Source organism: Homarus americanus, unplaced genomic scaffold, assembly GCF_018991925.1.
Source record: "Homarus americanus isolate GMGI-L3 unplaced genomic scaffold, GMGI_Hamer_2.0 scaffold16022, whole genome shotgun sequence".
NCBI lineage: Eukaryota > Metazoa > Arthropoda > Malacostraca > Decapoda > Nephropidae > Homarus > Homarus americanus.
Window position 1 is genome coordinate 471,215 of NW_024752245.1, and position 25,890 is coordinate 497,104.

General features: G+C 35.7%; 2 protein-coding genes across 3 annotated transcripts; one reads left to right on the top strand and one right to left on the bottom strand.

Moving 5' to 3' along the window:
- Window positions 1–592: 592 nt before the first annotated feature.
- Window positions 593–5,409, top strand: LOC121854999 (putative glutamine-dependent NAD(+) synthetase). Of its 2 annotated transcripts, XR_006086677.1 has the most exons (5): window positions 593–1,010; window positions 1,556–1,739; window positions 2,622–2,790; window positions 3,176–3,256; window positions 4,531–5,409. XR_006086677.1 is itself a non-coding variant. In XM_042349822.1 (4 exons), exons 1-3 carry the CDS (start codon window positions 838–840, stop codon window positions 2,727–2,729), a joined length of 465 nt encoding a protein of 154 aa, XP_042205756.1. In that variant the 5' UTR covers window positions 593–837; the 3' UTR covers window positions 2,730–3,256; window positions 4,531–5,409. The 2 variants fall into 2 exon arrangements, 1 of the variants encoding a protein (XP_042205756.1); XM_042349822.1 differs by having other exon boundaries at window positions 2,622–3,256.
- Window positions 5,406–25,766, bottom strand: LOC121854998. Its single transcript, XM_042349821.1, has 14 exons — window positions 25,682–25,766; window positions 24,303–24,461; window positions 23,499–23,583; window positions 20,833–22,037; window positions 19,506–20,038; window positions 17,058–17,175; window positions 16,346–16,466; window positions 15,168–15,296; window positions 14,581–14,706; window positions 13,342–13,519; window positions 10,874–11,005; window positions 10,175–10,299; window positions 8,013–8,186; window positions 5,406–6,806 (listed from the first exon to the last, which is right to left on the bottom strand). Exons 2-14 carry the CDS (start codon window positions 24,458–24,460, stop codon window positions 6,696–6,698), a joined length of 3,195 nt encoding a protein of 1,064 aa, XP_042205755.1. The 5' UTR covers window position 24,461; window positions 25,682–25,766; the 3' UTR covers window positions 5,406–6,695.
- Window positions 25,767–25,890: the final 124 nt, after the last annotated feature.

The window sequence follows — 25,890 nt, forward strand, 5'->3', positions numbered from 1 at the left end:
TGACGGCTAATCCGAAAGTCGGTTAATTGAGGGTCGGTTAATCGAGGTTTTACTGTAATACGTACCAGTAACTACTAAGGAATGCTTTTAATTGCCTAGTTTATACTGTGGGAGGGTAAGGGGTAAATTATAGAAATTTATAAGCACCTAAAAGGACATAACTCAGTCAAGTGTTTATACTTGGAGCTAGCCAATGGCCAACCCACTTAAGGCCAAAGTCTCAAGTAAAAGAAGACTTAAGTACAGTAAACTATTAAAGCTAAACTCTTTGGAGTAAGAGCTGTGAACCTCATAATAGCCTGCACTGGGCATAACCTCATTTATTACCAAGACTTGACTAACATTGGCACACGTTCAGGTAGTTTCAAGAACCTGTATATGATCGGTACTTGCCAACAGTATGTAACGGAGAAATGACTGACTGCCCAATCAGCTAATGAGCTGACCAGTTACTTTTAGTATTTTAATTTTATTTCTATCTCAAAAGGGAGTTAGCAAGTTGAATGCATTTTTGACCACTGTTGACTTGCTGTGTGTGAGCTACAATTAGGATTAGCTCCACGGTCTGTACTGATGATGGGTGTGGTCCAGATGTAGGCCACAGTCTGCCTTTTGAGGACCCCATATTAGTCTGAATAAATTATTCAAGACTTAGAACAGTGTCTCATAAAAGAGGAACACAATACGACAGTGGCACATCTTAAATATGTAGACCTTGACCTGGTTTTAACTAGAGATAACCTTGAGGACATGTAATCTTTTTGTTCTTCGTGTCCTAAACCTGGAGATCTGACTTATCCATTTGTACTAAGGTATTTAACCATGTAACAGGTGGGAATGTGGTCAAGGGGTCGAAAGGGAGAGATGATAGTGTTGGCTTCCACCAATAAGGACACTATACTAGCGGGTTCCTGGGCCAAGTATGGAGACTCATCGGCTGATGTCAACCTCATAGGACACTTCCCAAAGAAGGAAATTGAGAAGGCTCTCCTACTTCATGCTAAGGATAAGTACGAGGATAAAAACACTTCTTTCTCATCAATATTTAACATCTGACTTGACTTTAATTTTATGAATTGTTTCTTGTGTTTAAGCCTTACTGCATAATTATACCTCTCCTCTTTAACCTTGTCAGCATTCCATTCAGTCATTTCTCTAATTTTTATTGTTGATAGGTACTGGATATGTACAGGTCCTTAAATATGGAGATAAATATGAATTTTGGATTAATGCTCTACATAATGGTTCTATGACCAAAAACTTTCCTAAGTACACTCTCATGCCATAATGACAATGATTTTCTTAAGCCTACATGATGATACGACACACGATAAAGATTCTTCAGCACTATGAGGTTAGATAAGCTGGTATCTTAACTAACCTATTTCCAGATATACAACACTGGACTACCTGTACACATATATACAGTTCCATGCACAGTTAACAACTAAATGGGCACATTAATTACTAAAATAGTATAAGTACAGTACTCTAATAAACATTAAAAACTGTGATACCTGACAGAACAGGAATTTACTGTGTCCCATTTCTTCAGGCTGAATCTCCAAATTCTGCAGGATATTGTACCTTCCACAGCCAAGGAAGATGAGGCAAAGTCACTGACAGAAGATGAGGAGTCAATTGTAATGACAAACTTACAAACAACCGAGTACTGTGGTCCTTACTCAATGTTTGGCAGACTGATTTACCTCTGGAGGAACAGGTGCTCCCCAAAGGAGGTAATTCACTCATTCTTGTCTCAAGTAAGATCAGTTATAATATTAAGGTTTATGTTAATACAGAACATTCAACTTTAAGAAGTTATCATCTAAATATTGCAGTACGTACTTATGGCTACCACACTACCGGTAATAAAATTGGGGCATTAACTTCAAGATAATTTTTCTTGTTTATTTCAGACAAATATCTTGATGTTATATATTTCAAGATAATTGTGGAAAAATATTGTTTATTGGAGACTTGCCACCAACATGTCTCTGACAGATTTAAGCTAGTTAAGAATTGGTCATCTTAGAGCCTGTGCTGTCAGTAAAAATAACACAGGTGTTTGTTCCTGATGTTATTGTTGATAAAGGAACTTCTGATGCACAACTAGTAACCCTTTAAACTTATAGCCAGTAGGACATATCTTACACTCTTGCTGGCTGATGACCCCAGGCTGTGTCAATTAAAATTAGATTTGGAAACTTTGGTTTAATAAGGTTGCAGTATCCAGATGCCTTTCCACAAATAATAATTGATTTGGCACCTTAAAGAGTGTACAGCTCTGAGGGAAAAGGGAAAGCATAGAAAGAGATAGCAGATGAAGGCTGTAATAAAATTGAGGGAGTTGGACATCTGTAAGCATGTGAATGATAGAACTTGGCAATGGGTAATTTATGAAGATGTCACAGCAGTTAGAATGAATGATAGGAGAACAGAGCATGGAATGGTTTAGAGTACAGTACAGTTACAATGAAGGCAAGTGAAAGGGGAACCCATTTTTGTGATTAACTTCAGCCATCCTGCAACATGATGGACATGGGCTAAAAATAAATGACTCATTTGTATTGTACTTATTAACTGTTCATATAAATTTCTAATTTTATGTTCCTCCTCAGGTGGGAGAAAAAGTGAAGTCATTTTTCCAGCAATACAGCTTCCAGAGACCCAGGAGGACAGTGGTGACGACGTCCTACTACATCTCGGGGAACTGGCCCACTGTATAGTCGCCTACCTTTGTTGTACCCCTTGACCTGGTCCTAGCAATTCGCAGCCATCGACAAGGCGGTGAGACAAGGGAGTTTAGTACAGTAACAACTGACTTTGTTTAGCTAACATACACCCAGTTATAATGTTGACCACACCCTCTATTGTCAACCACACCCTGTTGCCAACCACACCCTCTGTTGCCAATCACGCCCTCCATTGTCACCCACACCCTGAATTATCGACTACACCCTCTATTGCCAACCATACCCTCTATTTCTACACTCATTTAGCACCACTCTTTCCAATCATTTCTTTGAGAGTTCTGTAGCTTGTGATACAACCTACACAAGAGTGACAGATGTGTATAGATGATACATAAATCAAAGTAATTTTTTATCAATACAGACAAAAGTAGTTCCAGTGTATTCATCACCTGTAAATCAACCTCTATTTCTTTTAACAGGTGCAGGAATATGAACAGATGGGGACAAAGAACCAAAATTAATCAACACCTACCGTACATGGAATAATCTCCCAGCAGAAGGTGTGATAGCATTAAGTGTGAAATTATGTTCAAATTAGATAAACGTGGCATCATTCCAGGTATATAATCTAGGCCAGTACACGATTATTATCTTCTGTTGGTGAGTTTGAGAACTAAGCTATCATCTAAATGTCTAGTAAGCAGAAAAGTGAAGAAGATAATTAGTGAGACATCAATTGGAAGCTCTTGTCAAACTCTTCCATTAAACAAGTCAGTCAAGATTCCTACTGGATGACAGATTTCATATCGTCATCCTTCCTTCCAATCAAGTGTAGAGGAATATAAAAGGGTTCTGAGGGCCCTGTCAGTAGTCCTCCTTTGTTTATCCACTAACTAACTTCAAGACATGCAATTAGAACATTAATTAAACCAACTGCAAGTATATTTGACAGAGTTATTGTCCTTAACTTTGGAAAATTGGTGAGACTAGTTTACCTATGATGACTGGCATTTCCTATGATGTTTAAGGGGATGAATTGTGCAGCTGTGTTAACTGTTCTTTCATCTTATAATTTTACCACATTAAAAATACTTATGTCCATTGTCATACAACTTGCAGTAGCTACAGACTAATATAACATTATACTGTACTTTTATTTTAGGAAGAAAATCATTATTTTAATACAATGTAATACTGTATTAAGTTTAGAAGTACTGTACAGTAATTTCAATTTATACGAGAATAATATACAAATCTCAAATACTTTCATATCCTGCATTTTAATCACAGCTTTTCATTATGCAGTACAGTATGCAAAATATATTTCTTAATATAAAAACAAATTATAATGTAGTTTGTATATTACTCTTGCATATTGTATCGTAGACAGCAACATTATGGGAAAGGATCAATTGCCCATTGTGTGTTTGTATGTGTGGAATATAGCTACTGTGCACAACACTTAATTAACTGATATTACATAGCAATAGCATAAATATTTTGTCCGGGGCTTTGACATGTCAACTGTATTTTTATATATGAACCTCTTAATTATGCATAATGTGCATCTCCATCACAAAAACAGGTTGCTGAATATATACAGTATCTGATTTTCAAAGTTTAATCTCCAAGTTAGTAAGTGGTGAAACTTGAGACAGCTCACAGATGTAAACTAAAAATTATATTTATAAATCTGCAGCCAGAGGACATCATGTTATAATAAGTACAGTATGCTTAATTTTGCTTTGCTAATAAAATGTTTACTTATTGATAATAAATAAATTATGAAATGCTTAACCCTTAAATTATGTTATGTTATGTTATCATTTTACAGCTCGTAACACTTTAGGAATCACACCGTGTTCTATCAATCTGAGATATGGCAGATTAAGATGGTTGTGCCTAACAAAGAAAAGACCGATAATACAGACAGTGAGTGTGATGAACCAGTAGGCCAAGTGAGGAAGACACTGCAGCCAGAGAAAAATTCATAAGTTCGTGGATCAGTGATTAGCGATTACTATTCCCAGGAAGAAGTTAGGAGTGAGTTTCAATACAAAGACAATTAAATCAAGGGAAACCAACCAGATGAAGCATGTAACTCTTCAGAAGCTATTAAGAAGAGCTACTACACACTCTTCTCAGACAATACTCCAAATCTAACTACATCACCTGCAAATAATGTTAAGCCAAAGCTGCGTGAAATTCTCTATGCACACCATCACCAACTCCTATAATGGGTGAATTGATAGATCCATCTCAGTTACCTCAACCTCAGCTGTGTCCAATACCAATCCTACCACTTCATCTTTGTAGTTACCATCCTCTACCTTGGGTAACTAATCACAGTTTTTTTTACTCTTTTTTCATTAAAAAAATCCCTAAAAGCTTTAAGTAAGTCTCAACATTTAACAGAATTTTTGACATTTTCTTATTTTTTCAGGCAGTTCTTCGTCAAAAAATTCTCAAAAGCTTCATTCAAAATATATCTTGACAATTAATATAATTTAATTGTTTACTTACATTTATATGCTTCATTCATTCATTTGTACAACTGTTTTGGTTGTGTAACTGTAAACATTAGCTGTGTGTGTGAGTGTTGTCTTGGTGTGGACTGGGGGTGTGTGTGGTGTGGTGGTACGTTAAGGCCGTCATATTGGTAACATGCACATACCCCATACTTGTACCTATAATAAAACTTATTACCAAAATATTTCATACTGTATTTTATTAATCTATGCTTACATTTATTTGTGTATTTTTATACAGGCAGACACCAATTTATGAAAGGGTTCATACATTGAAGTACATTATCTCATAGACTTTCATTACAAAAGCTGATATACAAGTGCATTCCTTTGGTAAGAGAAAGATTGAGTGATTGATTGACTGTGAATACAGTAATTACATCTCTGGCGACGTAACAGCTTAGGTCATAGGTCGCAGAATTAAAATAAAAGCTTAGAAGACTAAAATCAAATAATGCGAGGTAAAAAACATATGAATAGCATAAACCTTTGATAAAAATCATTTAAACGTTAATAGATAAAACTCAAATCTTCTGTAAGCCCGCTTCCTCCACGAAGGAGAGGACGTCCCCTCCCACGCTACCCATTCCCTCCCTCAGGACCAAAGAGAGATGGTAAGATCCGTCTCTTCCTCGGTTCTGGGAGAGGTGTTTACGACGAAGATCTCTGAGCCTGGGGCACTCCACCAGGAGGCGTCAAACAGTCAATAGGACCGGGCAGTCATCACAATGGGGAGGGGGCGCCCTCTCCATTAAAAAACCATGAGTCAGTCATGTGTGGAACGATGTGGAGGTAGGACAAAGCAGTCTCCCAGCAGTGCGACAGTCCCTGATATCCCTAGGCACCCAAAGCTGGATGGAGATCGCGGAGCTTGTTTGCTCCGAATGCATCCCGCCTGCACTGCCAACTCAAGTGGGTGGCAGCTCTTATTACTGGCTTCATATCAGAGGCAAGTAGAGGGATAATGATGTGCCACAGGGTGAGAACCAGCTGCTTTCACCACAAACATTCCCCTTCTCCCCCACATGGGCCAGAACCCAGCAAAAACTGACTTTCTGGCCCCAATGTTGGTTGAGAAACAACCACTGTAAAATAGCTATAACCAAGAGATGGGGTGAGGAGACACAAGCTAAGGCCTGGAGAGCACTACGAGAATCACTAAAAATTTTAAAATCGTTCTGAGGTTGGGTAGAAATAATCTTGAGGGCAAGTAAAATACCTAAAATCTCTGCCGTAAAAATCTCTGCCATAATGAGGAGACTACCGTTCAAACAGAAGTTTGGGGGAAAAATCCCGAAAACATAATAAATTAACCCTAAACATGTTTTTCATAACTTTTTTTTAATCAACAATGATTAGTATATTGGAATACGCTATATGGCATAAAAGTCTACGGGAAAATATATTTCACGTAACAGTACCAGTACTTTCATGGAGCACATCTCCAGTATGTTAAGTGGGGTATACCTGATCAACAATAATGAACCAGACCTCCATAGTAGGCAGTGAGAGCTTTCTTCTTTCTTCCCATGTGGTTGTACTCTATGTCGACAGCACCATTAGGGCCAGCAAGTTCAATTATCTGGTTAAAGAAAAATTAATTTATGTAAATGAATTGTGTATACAAGCCATTTACTTAGATCTGCAACTTTATAAAAACTATGCAAAATTATTATGATTAATTTCAGTAAAATTAGAACACTGTCTTTTGTTTTACCCTTCAATAAACCCTTTTGATGTGATTACCACACTTTATAATTTTATTCTTGCTACCACCAGATAATTTTATTCAACTTCAGGAAACCTAACATAGCCAAAGGGTTAAAAACCTTTTGATTCTCCCTTGTAGATGCATGCAGACAAAAAGACTTGTCCAAGATTCTTAAAATTACATCTATTACAGTACAGTAGTCCCTCACCAACTGCTGGGGTTTGGTTCCTGACAAAACCTGTGGTTGTCAAATCCGCAGTTGACAAGAGTAAAGGCGTAGAGAAATAGGGGTTAGGTTCCATGGCCGCGGATAACACTCGTCAGAGCCTAACTAAATTACCTGTTCCTTAACTAAAAATGCCTGTATTGTTCATTTAATCAAATTCGAGTCAAACATATTTAAAACAGCTTTATATACTTTAATAGTTATATAGATTTACAGTACATTTCCATGGAGATGGCAAGTTGCTATAAAATGAGAAAAATGAAGAACATGAGTGTGTATGTGTGTAAAGTGAACATATGTGTGTGGACTTGGCATGCCACCAAGTTAGACTGTCCCTGTAGCTACATTCCCCTAGCTCTCCCCCTACCAAGCCAAGCTGTATTATTGTCATTTTTCAACTCATCTTTTTGGGTAGATGTACATCGTTTTATTTTATTCACACAGTACGTTAAAAAAAAAAGAAAAAAAAAATATCACAAGGTAAAAAAACGCAGAATAAACATTCTGCACATCTGCGGGAGATAGCGTGTAATCGTGGGAGGGGGCGCGCACTCCTGTCTACCATGTCCTTAATGAAACAATTACCAAATGGCAATGCAGTAGTTTTTCTTTTAATTACAGTATTAGTATTACTGTAGTATTTTTATTTATTCCTCACATTTACTGAGGAATGTATAAGACTGCAGAGGGATAAAGATGCCATGCTAATCTGCAGATACATACAACTGCCGTAAATGCTGTAGTTGGTGAAATGGTATACAGAGTGAAAACCACGGATACATGGAATCTGAGGTTGGCGAGGGTGTACAGTACTGTAATAAAAAAATGAATTTGAATATGAGAAAACAAACCTGATACAAGTTACTCGTCCTTGGGAGATAGAGAGCCACATTGGTAGTGATGGCACGAGCAGCAGTCATCAGTTCTTCACAGCTCAGCACCCCACCCAAGCTTTTAACATCATATATGCCAGCACGAAGGTACTTTATTCCTCCCCACGGAGGACTGAGGTACACAACATCAGCCTAAACAAAGGTATGAGAATATCTTACATTAGTAATTACTGCACAGATGTGTTACATTATAAAATTAGTTAAAAAATTTGAATTGTTACCAAAGGTACCGTATATACTTGTCTATAATCCCCCCTCGTTTATAGGTCGACCCTGATTTTTTGACCAAGAAATCGTTAATTTATGATATTCCTTGTTTATAGGTCGACCCAAGTTTTTGAGGGTATTGGAACAACAAAACCTTCAGTAAAAACACTCTACGTCCCATAAACTGAGGCTCACCGTGCCTGAAACACAGAGTGCCGAAGGCAAATTGTTTACCATTTATTATTACGACACTACACTGAAACGCGGGTAGTTTCAACAAAAATATTGTATACGTATTTCCATTCAAGTATTTATTCAAGTCAATTAGGAGGGAATATTATTGTAATACAACAGTTTTTTAACTGAAAACCATTCGAAAAGTGATTACGGTAACATCTTTTGAACGAAAGAAAGCAAAAGTCATTGTTTTTGTCACGATTTTATCCCACTTTCCACTGTAATACGTACGTCATTTCATCAAAAATATTACATTTCCGTGAATGCATTATATCAAGCACAGTATGAATAGAATATCATTGTAATATAACAGTATTTTAACCGAAAACTATTAAAAAAAAAAAACGAGTAACTTCTCTTGAACATCAGAAGGTAAGGTAAAATCTTTTGTTTTCATCATGTATTTTATCCTATTTTACATTAAAATACATCACGTTTCAGCAAAACTACTATTTATTTCCGAGAATATATTTATTCAGGCACAGTTAAGGTAAAATATACATGTGATGTAACAGTTTTTTAACTGAAAACGATTCGAAAAACACGTGTACCATCTAGCTGTTACGCAACAGCTGGTGGTGCGTCATGCATCGTTGTAAACAATAGGAGGTTGAAGTGGATTACCGGTTATTATATAAAGTGTGAAATATCGAAAAAGTTTTTATTACCAGTATTTTTTGTAGATCAATGAGTACTGTGATGCCGTATATGATATGATAAGTTAGCCTGTGCTAAGAACTTCAATATAGACTACTGAAAGCACGTTGTAAGGTAATTTAGCCTATTGTAAGTTGGTGAGCTTCATCTGCTGAAGGAACTGCACAACTTTTCATTACTAATTGGTACATATTTTACCTTTCCATTGTTTACTGGCAGTAAATGGTAAATATTTTTCATGTCTGAAGCTAAAAGTTGCTCCTCGCCCTTCCCATCATGCACGGGTTCAACCTAACAAAACTATTAAACACATAGAGGTCGACCCGCAATTTTGGCCTAAAAATTTGGTCTTAAAAGCTCGAACTACACACGAGTATATACGGTATATCCCATTTCCAAACCAGTTTTATACAGTACACTGTACTGTACTCTCTAAAAACAATTTCTAAATATTCATTGATACTGTACTGTACATGTACTACATGCCCTCACAAGAAGAGAGATTCATTTCCAACACATAAATTTAATCATAATAATCAGAAAATATTTTTAACTTATACAATACACTATACTAAACACCTATAAAAAGCTATGACTACACATGCAAGTTGATGTGAATACTGTATTGAAATAATAAGAAAGGTTCAAAGGAAGCTATAGAAAAGAGAAAAACTTCCCAGTTCTTTTATACATACATACAGCTCAAGAACTTCGGATAGCTAATAAAGTGAAAACCTGACCTGTCAAACAACGGATAGAATAACTGATTCTTGATGACGAGAGAAATCACTCCTGTGGTCTAGACGAATGCATTATCCTGTCTAGATGCTTTACATCTTAGGTCCATTCATTTTTTGCAATACATACTGGCAAGCTATTACAGGTACAGTACTGTATTATCAAATGTCAGCCAACAAATCAAGAAAGCTTTGTAACTCATTATTGGAACTGAATTCTGTATGCTTCTTTAAATTCATGTTATTTTCACAAACTTCTCACAAAAAACATACTTTACTGACCTTTAGCTTGGGAACAAGGTGAAAGAAGTCTCCAATGATGAATTCAATGCGATCTGCCACCCCATACACTTGTGCATTGTGACGGGCAAGATCAATTTTTGCAGGATCTATGTCAATGGCTATCACTAGAGGAAGAAAAAATATGACTCTCCTTAATGTTTTTCATATATTTTATGTACTTGTAAGGTATCACTGTCTTCAATCTTTGTCACATATCTTTAATAAATAAATACTATGTTCACAATACATAAGTGTATTTCTTCAAATGAACAGAGGGCAATCATTCTCTCTCTCCTCACCCTCCTTAGAGCACAATGTAATGTGTTGGCTATTCCTAACTGTTGATATCACAGCCTGAAGTTAACCATAATTAATTGAATATCTCATCTAGCCAGTCATTTCCTTCAACAGGTTGTTCTTATCTATAATGCCTCACTTCTTCAGTAAGCTCCCTCTGAGGTTATGGACCATGACAGAAGATCCTCCAGATTTCTCATCATTACATAATAATTTATCTCCTTTGGCTTATTTTTTCTCCTCATCTCCTCTCCATAATGTATTGTTCCATCTTTTCCATGATGTATAAGTTCTCCCAATGCACCCACTGCTAAACTTGCCACACTACACTCTCTCTAAACTGCCCTCCAACTTTCTTCCCACATGTCCATACCATCTCAGCAGGCTGTCACCATCACTCACCATGATTGCAGGTCTTGGCTAGCTGTATAGCATTGCCACCTGCTCCACAGAAGGCATCCACCACCACATCACAGCTGCACCTATATGCTTGATGGGCTGCAATCATCTCTGGAGTCACAGAGTACCACGATTCTGAATTAAAAAATAAATTAAAATAACAATGTTAATTCATAATGACATTAGCAAAAAAAAGTGTAACATTACATTAATTATGCAAGGAATATTAAATTTTTACATCACAGTAATCCCTTGCCAACTGTAGGAGTTACATCCAAGATTTCTCCTGTAGTTAGCAAAGACTCTGTCTGATGGAGATATAAGGGATTATGAAAAATGACCCCTGAGACACATACTACCTAAAGTCCTATATTGTACAGCTCAATGTTAAAAATGATTACAGGTTGTATGCTACACTTAAAATAACATATAATATACTGCATAAAAATATTATACAATACACTTTGTATGCATTAAAAAATAAAAATAAAATAAATAAATACACAAAATTTAATTGCATTGCATCGTTCTATGTACTGGGGTATTTCAATGGGAAATACAGGGTATAGGACCACAACTCCAAAACATACACCAAAAAATTCCTTGTGACACCACCTTTTCTCATTTCAAAACTACTGTAATTCCATTATTTCAAAACACACTTTAAAAAATTATAACTCACCTTAAGTCTGAACAACTGCATACTGGATTGCATTTGTTCAGACTCAAGATGATTGACGACGCACACCAACTCGGGGTGTATGGAATCATTCAAGATCTGCTAAGCAGATGCTGCTACCCATTCAGGTTTTCATCAGCTAATCGACTGATTGTCTTCATTTCATATTAAACCTTTAAAAATATATCTAAATAAATCCAAAGTACAGTAAAATGTCAGGGCTAATTTTTCTTTGAAGAAAGATTTGTGAAATCTTGAAATAACCAGGGAGAAAATATTTGGACAGTACTGAACATGAGCTCCTTTAAGACCAGACCTGACCAACACTGACATGTTTTGGTACATTCTGAAGCAGGGGTGTCAAACTCATTTGCTATGGTAGGACATGTTTGGTGTAAATAATGAATCATGTTATATTGGGTATGGACCTGCAACTTCAAAAATTATATAAGAAATAAAATAAAATCCTTTAAGGCATTTATTTCACCAAACCACCTTGATGCCGGGCCAACACCACACCCTGCCACACTATGCAGTTTATTCACAAACCTTAAATAATGACAAACAGCTCTGAATATCGCTGGAGCCCTAAGCTCAACATAATTTATGAAACTCATATTTTTTGTCAATTCTTTTTCACTAAACAATCTCAAAAAGCTTTGTTCAAAATGAATGACACTTTCCTATTTTTTTTATTTGATTGTTTATCTTTTTATGACTGAACTCTGGGCTTACACCATGCAAAGTCAATCTTGATCACCCTAAACTGAAAAAATGGGGGTAATTAAAGGGTGCCATGTTGCATTGCAATTATTGCATCGATTCATATTAAATTGGGTGTCTACTGTAAAAAGGAGCAGTCCTCCCGGCACCATGAACCTGGCTTTGGCCTCTCTCTACCAACACAAATACATGTACTATGAAATTTTTAAACCCTTAGGTTTTGACCTGTACCGTAAGTGTGTGTGTATGAACTACATACTGCCTTTCCAAAAATTAAGTCTTTTTAAAACAATATAATAAGCAGAAGGGCAGAGAACATACACGTAGGTTTGTAACTGCTTTGTATATCTGACAAAGTAAGTACATTCGTGGCTATACCACGTGTATTTGTTTTTAATTCCCATTTTCAGTTTCATTTTGTTATACAGTATTAGACTAATTTATTATCATACTTTAATTATAATTACACGTTACAGTACCTGTATGTACTATAAAAAAAAAGGAATTATGGCCCAGAAAAATGTAAAATATTCAAAACCTAGAACACAGGGTGGCCCCTAGGTTCTTCCAAAGTGACGTTCATAAAGTAGTGCCCAATAGGATTCTGAATGATTACTAAAATAATGTTATTCTCCCTCTATGTATGACGGAACATATGAATCCAGTTTTTGTGAAGACAGTACAGCTCCTCCCCGACTTACGACGGGGTTAGGGACCCAAATCCATGTTTTAAGTCGAAATGGTCGTATGTCGAAAATGCTTAAATAATACATAGAAACTGTAAAATGGGTGTCTCTTTTTCTTCTCAGCACCACAAAACACCCACCTTTAAGCTTGCCAGCCATTTTAAAGTAAATTACAAACGAAAATTTTGTCTGTGTACTGACTTTGGGACTTGAAAATACGTAATTTGACCAAATTTTGGTACGACTGAGGCAGGTCGTAAGTGCGAGTGGTCGTAAGTCGAGTAGGTCGTAAGTCGGGGAGGAGCTGTATAAACAAGAACAACCTGTTAAGAAAATGAATGTCATACAGTCTTGAAATATTGATAAAAAACAGGACTCCTCACCTTGGTCCAGCATGATGCCCTCATCATATTTGATAAACAAACGATGCCTCTGGGCCCAGTACTTTTTCACATCTTCGGGGACATCAGGTGGTGGACACTCCTTTTTCTTTCCATAATTGACCAACTGGTGCCCTGAAATGATCTCCTTCCACACTGACCGCTCTTTTCTCTCCGGGTTCTAAAGCAGAGGGAAACAAGGGTCAGCAACTTGCCACACTGTCAGTCATACAAAGAGTAAAACAACTATTATATTGTAGATAATATAACTCACCATAATTACTCTACTGGCATTATACTTCTCTTATAATAACTAAACAGACTAATATTGACATAAAAACTGTAATTTAACATCACATTTTCTTATGTACTTAAACCTTTTTCAATCTTAAGGCCATTTCCTTCTACACTGTAGGTAGGGTGGCTGAAATCAAGTGCAAACACAGACTCTGTTCACTGTCATTCATTCTATCTTACTGTTGTAACGTGTTCTGCTGTGGAGTTCCCTTTCCACCATAAGGCCTCAAGACAAGCTTCACACAACCTATTTATTATCATTCATCCTACACATCCATCCCCAAAGTAAAAAAAAAAATATGAACCAAAGAAATACTACAGAAAATAATCATATTGCCGAGTACTTTACAACGGGGCCTAGGGGGCGAAAAAATAAGAGTATAAAGAAATAAATACTAATAGAAAAGAAAAAGATTATACTAATCTACACCACTCCAGCACAGCGACACTTACAACAGTCTTAACTCTTATAAAAAACAATTTACAATCTCTACAACTTCTACAATCCACCTGTAGCTGCACTCCAAGTTATCTCCATTAACACTCAATTTCTTAAGAATTCAACACCGACACTTTAATTTTCCAATACATCTTCAACACTAACTCGTCACATTCACATTATTCCAGAACTAGTCACTCACTAATACAGTATAACTTCACCTACATATATAAAAATTTAAGATGCAATAATTCAACTCAAGAAACATACTCTATAATGTTGAGAGCAATGTGTTCAGTATCTACACGAGTGAAGATGGACTCACGAACAAGCCTCGGGAACCTAAGTCATTCATATGAAGAAGAGCACCTGTACAATTTATTAAAAGGAGTAGCATTAATTTCAGCCACTCTTTACCTTTACGATGATTTATTCGGAAGCATCCTAGCTAAATCAACACTTCCTCTGTACAAAATGGTAGAAAATGAATAAGTTAAGTAACTCACTTCTTTTGCCATTGAAAACCTCATAAATTTTGCCACAGAGACTGGATTTCCCTCTTCATCATAAGTAATATGGGTTCTTGTCCAGTCTTCCCTTTTCTCTTCATTGGTAAGATAAGTATCATCAACCTGTAAAAACAATTCTATTCATCTCTGCTATATAGTGTTTTTGCTATTTTTTGCATTTACCACAAGCTGACACAAGCAAAATATATTCCAAACATTTAGGCCACCATCCAAATACAGTACTGTACTGTACTGTACTCTAGGACCTTGATACACCAAACTAGTTGAGAATTCAAAAAAATCTCGGAATAATTGACATTGTTTTTACACTATGTCACTGGAAAACCTTGCTGGGTGGCACAGAGCATATATAGTACAGTAGTTTACAAAATCCAGGCAAAAACATAAATAAAAGTTACAAGAAAATGTTATCCTTCAACCCACTTCGTTTTTTTTTTTTTAAGTTAGGAAAAAAGTGATTTTCCGTAAAGATTTTTCATTAGGTTACTGAATCAATATTACTATTTTATGATAATTCACAGCAGGTGAGTGTCTCACCCTAGTGTCACCTGTACTCGTATTACCTGGGTGCTGTTATCATCATCTAGGTCCAAGAGCCTCACATCTAGTCGTGCTCTATCACCTTCCGTCACAGTCTTCTCTACTGAATGATAAACACTTTGAACTCCTCGTTTATCTGACTGTATACGCACCTGAAAGATAATTTCTAGAAACAGTGAACAATGACAAAAATACAATATCTTATCAATTAAAAATAGAGAAATTGAGAGAAGGAATAAAAATAATAAAAAATAAGAGATTTTGTTCGAATTTCACACCTACTGTAGTTACTCCTTAATGTGCTCCTTAAGGATCTAGCTTAAAAAATAAAATCTGAATAATTAGTGTTAGTTAATGAAACTTGAAATAATTAAATACTTTTGGAATACGGTAAAGTAATTTAAACATCAATTATGCTGAGCCAGTAAGTTTTTTATGACCTTTATATACTTTTTCTCAGTGATATAGTCTAACTTTTTCCTGTAAACAGCATAACTGATGTTTTAAATATTCTAAATGTATTTTAATACTTCAAGGCTCTTTAATTAACACTAACTACATAAATTTTAAAATTATGAACACAAATCCTTAATCACTCAACGGAGAACATTTATATGAAATTTGATCAAAATCTATTATTTTGTCATGTATGAAAACATAAGAGCATGGCAATGAGTGGTTTATGGAGATGGGCAGGCTGGTGATGGGTAATAAAGGCAGCCTTGGTTGACCATAAGTTTCATTCCTCAACACCCCTCATACTGTATATTGTCCATACACACATTTGTATCTGAAAAAACTTTAAGGGTATAAAAACTTTGCAAGTATATTTTCATTGCTGAGGAGTGTTGAGGCCAGGCATGTGGCATCAGGGTGGATTGCTCCATTACATGTCTGTTGTTGTTCTTTTCAACACTTGCAAAGTGAGCTAACTAAATTTTATACAGTATAATAAACTTTTTTTATAAGTATTCAATACCATACATGTACTTATTTCCATCCTTGAGCTGTTCATTATAGGACATTGGGTACCACATTGGGTACCTACTCAAGGATCACCTCCCCTAACTCCCATTAGACCCAACCCTTGCCAAGGACTACTGTACTGTATTTAGGCAGATGAGCTGACCTTAGCACCCAAGGAGGCACTGCCACAGAGGTGATAACAAAGTAACACATCCAGATATTATTTCTTACTTACCTCATTCAATGTAACACCATCTGCAATGTTTACAGTTGAGGCAAATGAGAGACCATCTGTAGATACTAGGGGCTGCAGCCATTTGTATAACTTAATGTGATTTTTATCACAACGGAAATCACTGAAAATAGAAGACATTGAGTCAGTAAAACCTGTACTTCTGTCCTAATCATATCACTGCTTATGGTAGACTCCTGCAACAGATCCTCCAAGGACTCTTCCAACTCTCCCTCAAGAAGTTACCCAATAGCTTAGTCTCCTCTCCTCACAGTACATTACCATGATACTCATCCTTAATCTGTGTACTGTACCACTTTATTAAGTAATAACCAGCTTTCCATTTCACTCGACTATCAACAGGAATCCCATAACCTTTCCTCAAGCAACCATCATCTCTTACATAATGTCAAACCTCTCACTCCAGTCACCAACTCTAGCACAAGGTGGCCTATCTTAAGACAGAAAATTGTGTTTGGTTTAAAGAAACCTCAAGGAGCCAAAGGGTTGATAAAGACAATGAAAAGTGTTTATGCAACACATCTACTGATTGCCCGACTTAAATCATAAACTAAAGAGTATAAACCTATTACTCTTTTCATTACAGGGTTCAACATTTGCCCAAAACTGTTCATTTCATTCAATCATAAACTTTAATCTGTTCTCTTAAGTGTTCATTACAGTACTATGTTCTGTCAATATCCTCACAACTAACCGTTTTTCTTTGACACGCTCTACACATCTGCTGGGAGGAAGAGATTGTTGCTTAGACGGGGGAGGTGTACAGGAGGATACTGCAGATGTGACCTCATTCAGCTGCTGACGAATTCCTTCTGGAAGTTAACAACATATGAAGTAAAACAATATTAAATAAAGAGAAGTACAATCTGGCAACGAGAGAATGTCACAGGTTTCGGTATGATTCGTTCAAACAGCGGTATCTGGCAACATAGCAGGAGCCCAGACAGTGACTAACCACTTACCAGTGGCCTGGACGCCATTGGAGAAAGATGGTACAGGTATAATAACAAACTCCTGAACCAAATTTCTCACTACCTAACTTTTTTCTGACATTCCCTCATATTTTTGCAGGCAAAAGGGCTTCAAGATGAGTACTAAAAGAGCTATATCCCAATCCTGTGCTTGAGAGATGAAGAAGATGCTTGGAAAAAAGAAAAGAAAAAAAGCCAGCCAATGATGATAGAGAAACACAAGCTACTGATAATACTTGTGCGTTATGCAGAAGACCCGACAGCCGCACCCTTATCCACTACCTCCTAAGATGTCCCCACACACAACGCTTCCGTGACGCCTGCTGGACCACCACTCCACGACCCCCTGACGGAGACACGATGATCCTCCCAATACTCGCCAGATATTTTGTAAATAATATTAATTATGTGTTAAAGGAACATCCTTCCTTCCTTAGGCTTTAGTAAGCCCCTTTATAATATTTATACTGTATATACTTTTCACACTTGCCAGATGATTCTGGTGTCATTGTACAGGGGTACCTAGTGACAGCACTAGGATCCCGCTTCCTCTTTCAAGGAATAAACAATTGAAATTGAATTGAATACTTACCTATGTACTTCTAGGTGTAGAATATTCTGCATAGTTGCTTTATTTTTAGAACAATATGAAAGACATTTGTTACTCTAAAATAATTATTAGTTGAATAAGATTTCATAAAAGTTAGCAATGTAACCAAGTTTTACTTTTTTCATCTTTAACAAATGACAATTGAATGAGCATCTTTAATATTTATATTTTATTCTTGGGTGCTAAAAAATACAATACTGTACCTTCAAAGTATAAATGACAATTAATTTTATCATACAGTAATCACTTTGAAAAACATACCAAGAAACGTTTATATAAGCATTTAGTTTATTGAAAGCTAAAAATTTTGTTCTGTGTATGTTTCCCGCCTTACGTCATCGTCCGTCGAGGTGGTGAATATGAAAAATGCAGTATTTGTTTACATATTCACTGAAGACATGGTATAAATGCATAAACGTGGAGTGATTATTATTTCAATTAATATTTTTTATTTGATATTCATTTCAGCTCAACACAATGTACACCTTTTCATTTTGACATCCAATTATAACTCCATAAATTATTCCTGAATGTCCCCGAGCGATAAATTTGTATGTCATTTATTTTGTTTCAAAATATACTCAAATTTTAACTACATAATTTGTTCTTACACTATTCTTATTTAAAACTTATTATTAAAGTTATTATTTTAAAAAATTTTACTCCACCTCGAAAAAATAAAAGCAAAAATAAAACGAGTCTGACAGTTGCCACATCCAGCCTTTTGATTGAGAGTTTCTGGAAATCATGACATCATTCATTTGGATGATTGTACACTGCCAAACAAGACCCTCCAGTTGTCCAAACACTGAACTTATTCTCATTAATTGAGAATACTGATGAGTGAAATTTTGGAGATGTATCCAGGTGTACTGTTAATGTAACCTTGTAATATGGCTGCAAAAAAAAAATAACATAAAGCCACCACATGATGCACACACAAATATTTCACAACATTCCCGTGTGGAAAAAACTGCTGCAGCTATCTGTTGAAAGTATTTTGGGTAAGTTCTGGTTCACTACTCTTAGGATTTCAGAGTCTTAGCAGCATCCTTGGCATGGAAATTGGTAAACCAGCACTTTAGTCTAAATTTAGTAACAGTCTTAACAATCACTAATATGACTACCAGTAATTCCATCAAAGTATCTTACATTCTCTAACCACCCCAAAAAGGTAAATAAATTAGGAATAAGTCTCCCAACCGTATCATAGCTACTGAACAAAAAGGTAAGTTTGACCAAAATAAGAGTCGAGACAGCAGCATTACTGATGAGTATGAATGGCACACTGGGTTTGTGAGCTGTTAACTATGGCCAAGGTCGTTGAGGGCATTATTCACCTAACTTTCAGCTTCAGGTCCAATTATGCACCAACAATCAATGTAGTGAATTCAAACAAGGAGTTTGAAGGAGCCATCTCGCAGATACAGTTCTAAATGTCTTAAATGTTTTGATTCATTTCTACAGAGATCACAGATCTTTACAGCTAAGCATTAAACTTCTTAGTGAAGATTCATATACAGTACTGTATACAGTAAATCAACTTTACCACTATACATACCTGAGAACAGAGGGAAGAAGCGACTTAAAAAATGGAATGCACTTTCTTTCAGTAAAAATTTACCGGTTGCTAGTATGCTTAATATTGTACTCCACAACGTCTTTTGATTATCACCACCATCTTTAGTACTTGCTATGTGTAAATACATATCACTTTCCTTTTCACGGTCAGTAACAGCACACTTTACAACATACTGTGAGACTTTTGTAGGCAGAGCAGCTTCATTTTCTTTTTCATTGTCAGTAACAGCACAATCACCAACATCTTGCGTGACTAATATTTCAGCTTTATCAACATTATATTCATCCATAAGTGGTTTGTTAGTACCACAAATACTTGGTTCACATGGAGTTTTGTTAACAGGTGGATCAAGATGCTCTGAAACTAATGCTGAAGTTTTACCCCCTGCATTATCTGATGAGTCACAAGTAGGCCCAGATGCAGTTTCTAAGGAATGACCTGCATCAGCGTGTTGTACTTTAACATCCTGCGACTGAATATACTTTAAAGCCCAACTCAGACCTGAAGAATTACTGAAAGTAAAAGTATATAATCAGTAAACTGTGCATGACATACAATGATCAGTTCACTAATTTCACAATATACCAGAACAAATCTATTACAGCACCAGGGAATGAATGGGAGAGTACTGTTACACTTGATTCCAGCCACCAAATATGGTAATAGCAGATAGAGGCTTTTTAGAATTGAAGAAAATAAAAGTTACCTCCACAATGCCTACAAATTCATCAACATCCACCTTGAACTAAATATTTCACACTATTCCTCCCCCCATATTACCCTCAGCCATCCCTAGCATCTGCCAACACTTATCTCTGTTAAATGGTCTCTCCATTGTATGTCTAATATATCATATATTCCAAGCATTCTTTTAACATGCTTCATTAAGCCCTTTATCTTTAATATAGCATCTCCTGACCTCCTCTACATGTCTATCCACACAGATTGAAGAGCATAAGGTATGTAGATATTTCCTGGTCGAAATAAGAGTAAAAAATAACATGCTGTATAGTATTATATAACAGCTTTGGAATTCCACAGAGGCATTGCTATCCTGACTGGGCATTATCTACTTCACAAAATACACCCCCTTCCGTTCTTACTCTCATAATCTTTTCATGAATTTCTAAGCCTAATATAATATTCTAAACAGATGTATGGAGATGCATAAATACAAAAAACATAGCTTTCAAATTCACTTTTAAACAATGGCTATAATCAGTGAAAGTAGCTACTAGCACATTAAGAAAATTTGAAAGAAAAGAAAATTTGATACGTTTAATTAAACAAAAAATTATAATCTAACCGTGAATTTCCGGCTTTCTTCCTTTTCTTTGTTTTTGCAACTTTCTTTGTGTCAGATGTAGTCAGAAGAGTGCTGTTATGTTTTTTTGCCTCTTCATCAGTATCACTGATGACTGAGCTTACATGTGAGACATCATCACAGGTAAGCTGATTCTCAGCAGGTACTTGAGTAGTTAACTCCATGTCATTAAATTGTCTTGTAACAAAACACTGAGAAGTGTCACAGTCACTCTTGGTCTCATCTTGTGCTGCTCCATCAAGTTGTTTTGTAACATAAACAATTCTGCTTTCATCTTGAATACCTTTAATATTGATCAAATTACTTGTAGTGTTTTCTTTATGTTCTAACAAAATCAATTCAGTGCTATTTTCCCTTGACAACTTACTATGACAATGTTCTTTTACATCCTCTCCATTTGAATCTTCAAGTTGACACATTTCTGGAAGCTCACTTAGTTGTTCATCATCTAATTTTTGTATAGCGTCATGGCTCATGTCATCTGATACAGTTTTTGATTCTTGAGAAGGCTGGACCTTTTTTGGCTCATCAGTTTCTTGATTCTGTTCTTCAGTTTTTATAACATTAATCTCTTGGTCATGTTCTTGCCAACATTGTCCATGAATATATTCCACATTCATTTCCTCATTATTTTCCAGGCTTTCGTCATCATTATTATTAATAATTCCTTGGTCATCTTCAACTTGATTATCTATTTCTCGTTCATTCATATAATTAATAATTATGTTTGCATCAACTTGATTTTCCATTCCTTGTTCATTAATAGTGTTACATATTCTGTCTTCATCATAATGTATACCAGCTTGCCGAGTAAAGAATTCCTCAAGATCACCGTTATCTTCAACACCGTAACTGCACAAATAATTACGGAGGTGAACCCAATACCTCTTTTGAGAATGTTTATCATACAGAACATCTAACTCCTCTTTCTTCACATTGGTAGATACTGAGTTACGACTTGCATCCTCTAATCTAATATCACTGTGTCCTAACTCATCAGTAATATGGGGAATTATCCAGGGATACTCTTCTAAGTAGGAGTCATGCCACTCTATATACTCTGAGGTGCAGTGCTCTCTGTATTTATGTACCCATGATAAAGGAATGTAAACTTCTTTCCAGGCCTCCCAATGCTCCACCCAGGAACTCCTTACCCCAGGTTGTACTCCTGGAGGACACTCATACACCTGAAAAAAGAAGTTCCTTGTAAAAATGTATTAATCTCATACTGGTTGTCAGAACAGTATACAACACAGTAGCCCAATAGGATAATGTGCTCACTTAAAAAGGACTTCACAACTGATAGAGATAAGTGAGGCATCACAAATAAATATACAGGCCTATAATTTATACTTAAAAATTCGAGGGCAAACGTACTGTAGTTCAAGCAATTTAAAACCTTTCTAAGGAAGTGTTATAGGAAGGGCCTGTAAGGTCAGGCCACCCAATATCCTGTGTACAAACTTCCGTCCATGTGAGCTGGTCTTCCTCAATAAGCCAAACAATCCTCACATTTGTTATACCTTGATCTCCGCTCCCCTGCTGGTATTTGGCCCTATATAAAGAGAACTGACTCGTTTAATCGGGAATCTCCACCAGAATCTCACATCGCACAGAGGCCAAATGGTTGGAGCACTTACAGGGGTCGCTTGTGAGTATTAATCAAGATCTCTACAAAACTTTTAATATTCAACAGTGTTGGGAATCATCATTTTTAGTCTGGTATCACTCTAATTATGTTGGGTGTTACTCCTATGTGGTGTTGTGTTTAACGTCATGTTTGGCCCCAGTTTTATGTCGGATGTTATACCTGTGTCCCTGTCTCGCTTATTTACCAAGTTAAGATGCTAATTTCATAACCATTCTTGGGTTACAGTTTGTTAGTTCACACATCATTGTTTGTTAAGACAGGTACAGTACTGTAATAAGTTCTTTTAAATTGATCTTCTTTCTTGATTTGCCCTCTCAGTGTTATGATAACTTACTCTGGTGCTGCCATAATAATCTGAACTAATCTGACTCAGCAGCCAACTAGATGAGTTGATCAATCCTTTACTCCTTAAGTGTAATGCTGAACTGAAACCAATTTCGGAGCAAGTCAACAGAACTTGTTTGGTTTTATATGCCATGACTTGGGGTATTTGATCATCTTTTTAATTAAATAAATTGTTAGACAAATCAGGCTTCAAAGTAACTTCACAAATGACTAAAGACCATAACAATAACTGTACACCATTTATAACAGAATATGCATATTATAAAGAGCTGTAATACAACAATAATAATAAATACAGTCCTGTAGTAAGAAGACAAAGTGAATTAAAACATGTAGTCAGACTCATATCAAGACAAGTCACATAAAGGGAAGTAGAAGCTTCTTCAATATGAGATATCATTAGGTAGAATATTAATTAACTACTATCAAGTAAGGAATATAGCTAATAAAAAGTGTATTATATACAATTCCAGAATGAAGTTTGTAAGAAGATTAATAGATTATCAATACAGTACTGTAATAATAATATGGTACAAGTTAGCTGTATTTTCTAGGTGGGTAAGTCCTATACTGGATTCAACACAGTCTCAGTACTGTACTTGACCACATCTATGTTATCACCACCCCAAATAAATCAATACATCCACCTTACCTCTGCCTTAATATCTTCGGTACAATGTTGAGACTCATCATCATCATACCCCCCAGCATCAGTTGAGGGCTGCCTTTCATATTCACTGTCGGTTGAAAGATAAACTTTTACAATACAGCACTCATTCTTGCACACAAGTGTTCACATGGTAGTTCTTGTTACAGAAATCAGAGTACAGTATACGGTACAGAATACTGTTCTCTATTAATATTGTAACAAGATACCGAATGTTATACATGAAATCCCACCGTCACACTCACTTCTCAAAATATAGTCAACAGCTGCAAACTATTTCTACTGATGTACAGTACAACCAAAAAGAAATATTTTTATAAAGTTAAAGAATTAAAACTAAAAATCCAAGATCCAAGAATCCGCTTCACTATTAAAGAATATGTGATGGTGATGTGTGCTGTAGACATCCTGCAGAGAGATGAGAGAGAGAGGACTCTTCAAAAGAATGATATACCAAAAGAAAAACTAGATTAGGAAGGTTGTCCACACCTTCATAAGCAGTGTGTGTCCTGTATGGTACTACTGTTTTAAATACTGGGGTACCATGTAAATTTTGGAGGCCCTGAATAAAACACATACTGTAATATGATAAATGTTGCTGTATGTTAAAATTTCTTACTGTAGTAATATGAGAACCAATGGTATGTTCTTTCAATGCATTCATGAGAGATAATCTGATTAAAAATGGAAATCTACAAGATGTCTGCATTTAGGTGAGGTTTCTGAGTCTACATTGGGTCCTGAAAATTTGATAATTTTTGATAAATTTACACCAAAAAATTATCTTACCTAATATAAAGCGATGACACATAGCACTCAATCTTGCCCGCCCATTTAGTTTGTTGATCACGAGAGAAATCAGTTTTATCTCTTTTACTGCAGAATCTTAGTACAGCTTTGCCTTGCCCACTCCATTCTGTTTTTATATATCTTGGTGGTCCCATCATCCTGTTAAGAAGAAATGAAGTATGATATCTTCAGAAGAACACTCCACTTACCCAAACCTAACCAGAACCACCGGGAAGCCTGTGATGTTTGGTAGTGAGGGTCACACTGGATAACACCCTTCTCACGTGTGTCTGGGCCAAGCAGGACTCAAACCCTTGACATATTGGTGAGAGACAGGTGTGTTACTGCTTCTTTATTACCTCTAGGTTATAAAAAATTAAAATAAAATGGACATATCTGCAACACCATTATCAACTGTCAATGTGAGATCCAAAAGACAACCATTTCTCAGACATTAACACTTCCATCCCATACACACAGAAAAATAAGCAATAATAATAATAATAATAATAATAATAATAATAATAATAATAATAATAATAATGAAAAAATGCATTACTGTATTAATTCAGCAATTTTGCCCAGAACAACATTTCATCAGTGAGCAATGATTTACTGTAGATAAGAACCTAGGATGGAAGTTAATTATTTTAGCTTAGGTTAGGTTAAAAGAGGTGTGTCATGGCTGCATCAATGGTCTGAGAAAGCACCTGAAAGATTGTGCTCAGGAAATAAAAAAATCGTGAAAATTTTATGTCAATTTCAAAAGGTAAAAAGCATTTATAATCTACAGTACACTAACCTATAGTGAGTAATTAAAATGCTCTGCTAATCTCAAATTTTATTATGGTCTTAGGCAGTATCATTAATTTTGGTATTATATTACTTTTAGATAACACAAGAATTCTAAGGTACTTTTCTTCTATGATGTTTCCCAAGCAAATGACTTATATATGCCGGTTAAGGGGTTAGGAGATTTCTAACTATACAGTACTCCAAAAAAAAAGTAAAACAATGCCAATCAATACATAATATATTTTTAAATTGAAAATAAGGTAAAATTTTGGTTTAGATCATCTCTGTATTTACTTTTATCCTCTTCACCACTAATTGGCTCGTTAACCTAGTCACAGAACCCAGTAACTATATCAATGGTGGTTAAATTCCTAAGATTCCCTAGATAACCTAAACTAAAATAATACCCAAAATAAACTAGTAGTGATTCTGAATTAGTGAAAAATACAAGACAGTTGACATGTGAAGAATATAATGTCTTAAATTATCAATAAATAAAAAATAAGACTCACAATATTCACAAGGCAGTTAATAAAGTCTTAAGTGGTGGTGATTTTAATTCATGACTGAAGGATATTACTTACCTGTATTAAAAGATATGAGGCTATACAGTACTCATCAGCCTCCAGTCAGTACACACGAGTCTTCTTCCTGAAATTCGAAAACAAACTTAAAAAAATTAAACCAAAATCTGTATATGTAATTTTAAAATCTGTGGTATTTATATTTTCTATCATTAGATATTAAAAATGATGAAAGTAATACTGTATATAGTATATGAATAGTATGTTGA